Raw genomic sequence first — 5134 nt, 5'->3', positions numbered from 1 at the left:
GCTGTTAATCTGGTCCAATTGGGGAGTCCTGGCTGACAGAAAGAAACAGGAGGGTTGGGGTTGTGCTCACTCTGAGGAAATCGAACCAGGTCTCTGCACGTTTAAATAAGGGGTAACTTGGTGACAGGCCTGTGTGGGGCTATTTCAGGTATAATCCTAAATCTTAGCATACTGTGCCATCTAATGAGCTGAATAGTCTCCAAGACTTTGACCTTTCCATGACCCCTCGCCTCGTGAACCTCAGCTCAGTTTGTTTCTGCCGTTCGCCTCCAGGAGAGGGCGCTGCGAACCAGGGCCCCAACGGACTGCGCTCTGCTCCTCCTGGCCGCAGGAGGGCGCCGATGCTCCACACTGGGAATGGGAAGAACCATCGGACCGCCCTACGGCTCCTTGTTAGCTGGGGCGGCCTGCGGCGGTTCGCCGCCGTTAGCGGTGGTTCCTCAGAGAAGGCGGCTGCAGGGAGCTGGAACAGCAGCTGGCTGCAAGATACTGAGGGAGACCGGGCCGAAGGGGGGGAAATAAACTGAGAGGAGCGGGGCGGCCGGGACTGGGAAGGTGAGGGCTGGAGCTCTGCGTCTGTGCGGCGGGGCTCGGGTGGGGGTGGGGAGGGGGAGGGGCGCGGGTGAGGGAGGGGCGGGGCTAGGGTGGAGAGGCGGGGCTAACCCGTCTCCATGGAAACAGTCGCGGTTCGGACCCTGATTTGTGATCTGGGTCCCCCCGGTGGCCATGTGTGGTAACTGCACTAACCCCCTCAAATATACTCCCCAGCTACACCCACTCAAACGTACTCCCCCTGAGCATTCTTCCCCCTAACTCCCACAACGCTCTTACCCTATCCCCTGAACCCCCTCAACCAATCTCCCCGCCCCTGATCCTCTCACTCCTCAACCTTCCCCCAGTCTGCTCCAAACATAAGGAGTTTTGAGTTGGGCGGCGTTGTGATCTCACAAGGACCTGGACTGGATCAGGATGATTCACTTCCTTTCTTAAAGGGGTCTTACTGAACAATTTGGGTTCATAAAGACAGCTAACATCTTTATGGTCACCGTTTTTGTTCCCGGATTATTGTTTTGAACAGAATTGAAAGGGTGTTATGCTGGAACTTCTTGGACTTGCAAGAGGTTTACTAATCAGAGCCTTTGTGCTTTCCCAAATTGTAATTCTGGACCAAGTAGCATCGGCAATGGCGAGTGGGAAGTTGGTGCCCAAGGAGAGGGAGTGGACTGTGGTGATCACCAGCTTTTTGCTGTGTACTACGGCATTGATGGCAACTTGCCGTGCCCATAAGGTGAGTCCTAACCGCACCTGATCAGTACTACATTACAGGAGGAACGTGGCTGCACCAGAGAGAATACAGAGGACACTGAGAGAATGATAACGGGACTGGGGCGGGGAGTGTTTAAGCAATGAGAAAGGATTGGAGAGGTTGAGCTTGTTATAGACAATAGACAATAGATGCAGGAGCAGGCCATTCAGCCCTTCGAGCCTGCACCACCATTCAATATGATCATGGCTGATCATTCCTAATCAGTATCCTGTTCCAGCCTTATCTCCATAACCCTTGACTCCACTATCTTTAAGAGCTCTATCCAATTCTTTCTTAAATGAATCCAGAGACTGGGCCTCCACTGCCCTCTGGGGCAGAGCATTCCACACAGCCACCACTCTCTGGGTGAAGTAGTTTCTCCTCATCTCTGTCCTAAATGGTCTACCCCGTATTTTTAAGTTGTGTCCTCTGGTTCGGCACTCCCCCATCAGCGGAAATATGTTTCCTCCTGCCAGAGTGTCCAATCCTTTCATAATCCTATACGTTTCAATCAGATCCCCTCTCAGTCTTCTAAACTCAAGGGTATACAAGCCCAGTCACTTCAGTCTTTCCGTGTAAGGCAATCCTGCCATTCCAGGAATTGACCTCGTGAACCTACACTGCACTCCCTCAATAGCCAGAATGTCTTTCCTCAAATTTGGAGACCAGAACTGTACACAGTACTCCAGGTGTGGTCTCACCAGGGCCCTGTACAGCTGCAGAAGCACCTCTTTGCTTCTATACTCCATTCCTCTTGTTATGAAGGCCAGCATGCTATTAGCCTTCTTCACGACCTGCTGTACCTGCATGCTTGCCTTCATTGACTGGTGGACAAGAACACCCAGATCTCTCTGAACAGCCCCTTTACCTAATTTGATACCATTGAGGTAGTAATCTGCCTTCCTGTTCTTGCCACCAAAGTGGATAACCAGACATTTATCCACATTAAACTGCATCTGCCATGCATCTGACCACTCACCTAACTTGTCCAGGTCACCCTGTAATCTCCTAACATCCTCATCACATTTCACCCTACCACCCAGCTTTGTATCATCAGCAAATTTGCTAATGTTATTGCTGATACCATCTTCTATATTATTAACATATATTGTAAAAAGCTGCGGTCCCAGCACGGATCCCTGCGGTACCCCACTAGTCACTGCCTGCCATTCCGAAATGGAGCCGTTAATCACTACCCTTTGTTTCCTATTAGCCAACCAATTCTCTATCCAATCTAGTACTTTGCCCCCAATCCCGTGCGCCCTAATTTTACTCACTAACCTCTTGTGTGGGACTTTATCAAAGTTATCTCTGGAACTGACCATGCTGAGGAGCAATCTAATTTGAGTGTATGAAATTATCAAGGATGTGGACCAGTGCTTCCCTAGCCGGCTTCTGTTGTGAGCCCATTTTAATGCTTGGTGCAACCCTGGGGCGATAACTGGGGGCACAGGAGGGAGAGGCATTTGGCCAGGGTGGGTCTTTAACACAAACAGTGATACAGACAAAACGTACAGTTCAGATACCTGACACTTTTAGGCTCTGTTGGAGTTAATAACTGGAACTCGGAGCTCATTGTACTAGACACAGGCTACCCAAATGAAAATGTACCCATATTTAGAGGGCCCTCACTTCCAATCCCAGGGTTGTCCCATTTTGGCGTTCCCTCCCATCACTGCTGGCTCAGAGCTTGCAAGTCCAGTTGCTCCCTTGAGCCCACTATGGGGTCCTGGGCTTCAATAGGATGGATCGGAAAGTCTGTTCCCCTCAGCAGTAGCCAGGCAGCATAGGTTTAAGATGCTTCAGTATTGCTGAGCAAACACACATTGTATCAAAGTTCTTCATCTTGCACTCATCAGGACATCTTGCAAGAATATTAATTCAAGGGAAAAATCAATTTTTGTTCTGCATGAGAGGAGAATGCAGATTGGTTAGCGAGTGAATCTGATTTACGGAGGCAATATTATGGAAAATGTATTCTTGAATGCTGGCTGACAGTTAATTGCCAAGATTTGTTTAAATTTTAAGCTGTTGGTTGAGAGATTGGTCAAGGCATTGCCCTGAGAAATAAACCAGTGAATGGATGTGACTTATTGTGAAGAGTTGCTAACTGCTTAATGTACATTAACTAATGCATCTCCATGGCAATCAGAGACCATGTTCCAGGCAATCAGCATCCTCCTGTCATGTGGTAAATTTTGTTTTTCCCCCTTGAATTGGTATTCTTATGAATTGTCCTGATGAGTACAAGAGGAAAAGATTCAACAAAGTGTATTTTTTCAGCAATACCCTCAAGTTCTGCATGACCAAACTATCAGGTTTTTAAAAAAGTAGCAGAAGGTGAGTCGAGAAGAGATATTTTTACCAAATGGCGTAAAAACCCTTCAGGGAAGCGATACCATGGTCACAAAGAGCTCCACAGTGAGGACTAACCAAACCCTAATCCAAACACTAACCCTAGTCCCTGTTTCTGATGCCTGGAGTTAAGGCCAAGGCTGCCTGAGAAAAGAAACTCTAATTTGAGTCTGTTAGAAAGACTATTTAAACTGAAACTAAAAGTAGAAGCGGGAAGTGTTAGAGGAAGTGGAGGACTCCAGACTATCTCCAGTATCTGTGTCTTGTTTCTCAGGTAAACCTGGGGTGTGCCACTGGCTTCCTGATGCAGGCCAGTGCGGGGGCACTGAGTGCCATCCACTCGTACACTGCGGAGCCCTCTGCCCTCCTGACAGTCAGCCTGCGGGACGTCAGCTGGCTCTCCATGGTCATCGGGCTGCCCCTCGTCTCCTTTGGCTTCCACTGGCTCAATGGTGACCGCCTGGCGGCGAACTCAGCAGCGGCTGTCGGCATCCTGATCGCCGGCTGCTGTGGTGGTCTGGCTGAGGAGGGCCGGGAGACCGCGGTGAGCTTGGCCATTGCTGCTCCTGTCCTCTCTGTCCTGACCGTCTGCCTTGTCACCACCAACCTGTACGGCATCCTGGGCAGCCTGGCCGTCGGCCTAGCTGGCATGGCGAAGGAGTTTCGGCTGGGCGAGCAGCTGGGCCTGAAGGAGGTGGTTGTTCGGAATGTCCTGCTGACCTGTGGAGTGGTGGCACTGCATCGAGCACTGGACACCCAGCAGAAGCAGCAGGCAGAAACAACATGACCCCTGCTCTGTCACCATAGGAACACCGTCTTCCTGGAGCTATCACCAAAGGGGAACAGAAGGACCCTGATCCTTGACCTCACTGGCATGATACAGGATGCCCTCAACCCAAGTTGACCTTTACTCTCTAACCTCTTAACCCCAGGCCACCCATGTGGTCAGCAACAACTCAGCTCTGAATGAATGCAGAAGAACTGACCAGACAGCAGTGAGGTGGACATTGCGTCCCCAGAGAAACCAGTTTGAGTGAGAAAGTTGTTCAGCTCACATTCGGATTGTTGCAGGGACAATGTCTCCTGTCATTTAAATGTCTTTGATCCCAATAAAGTTCTGGTTCTGTTGGGCATTGTGTGTGTTTTGTCTGTCTGTGTTTCACTACATGATTTTCTGTTCCTGTCATTCCCATTAGGAAGTGTGAATTCAGTACCAGATAATAGTCTCACTCCTGAATTATCCTTGAGGACTGGTGTAGAACATCCTGAGTGTCAGGCAGAATGGAAGAAGCGTTACTGTTTATTTAACCCTCTGCTGTCCCTGTCCTGGGAGTGTTTGAATGGGAAAGTATAGAGCGAGTTTTACTCAGTATCTAATCCTGTGCTGTCCCTGTCCTGAGTGTGTCGGGAAAGTGTAGGGGGAGTTTTATTCTGTATCTGATCCTGTGCTGTTCCTGTCCTGGGAGCGTTTGA

General features: G+C 49.7%; 1 protein-coding gene across 2 annotated transcripts; it reads left to right on the top strand.

Moving 5' to 3' along the window:
- The first annotated feature begins 342 nt into the window (after window positions 1–342).
- Window positions 343–4794, top strand: LOC140480906 (transmembrane protein 276-like). 2 transcript variants are annotated; one of them, XM_072576486.1, is made up of 3 exons: window positions 343–555; window positions 1079–1288; window positions 3936–4794. In XM_072576486.1, the coding sequence occupies exons 2-3, from the start codon at window positions 1094–1096 to the stop codon at window positions 4446–4448; spliced, it is 708 nt and encodes a 235-aa protein (XP_072432587.1). In that variant the 5' UTR covers window positions 343–555; window positions 1079–1093; the 3' UTR covers window positions 4449–4794. The 2 variants fall into 2 exon arrangements, with proteins under 2 accessions (XP_072432587.1, XP_072432588.1); XM_072576487.1 differs by having other exon boundaries at window positions 344–555; window positions 1176–1288.
- The last annotated feature ends 340 nt before the right edge of the window (window positions 4795–5134 follow it).

The sequence above is a fragment of the Chiloscyllium punctatum genome, chromosome 8 (genome assembly GCF_047496795.1).
Source record: "Chiloscyllium punctatum isolate Juve2018m chromosome 8, sChiPun1.3, whole genome shotgun sequence".
In the NCBI taxonomy this organism is placed as follows: domain Eukaryota; kingdom Metazoa; phylum Chordata; class Chondrichthyes; order Orectolobiformes; family Hemiscylliidae; genus Chiloscyllium; species Chiloscyllium punctatum.
This window is presented reverse-complemented; position numbering and strand designations above follow the sequence as displayed.

Excerpts from the sequence above, each read along its gene's own strand:
- LOC140480906 (XM_072576486.1), top strand. The coding sequence starts at position 1,094 with ATGCTGGAACTTCTTGGACTTGCAAGAGGTTTACTAATCAGAGCCTTT. Across the intron at positions 1,289-3,935 it reads CAACTTGCCGTGCCCATAAG|GTAAACCTGGGGTGTGCCAC; the intron begins GTGAGTCCTAAC and ends CTTGTTTCTCAG.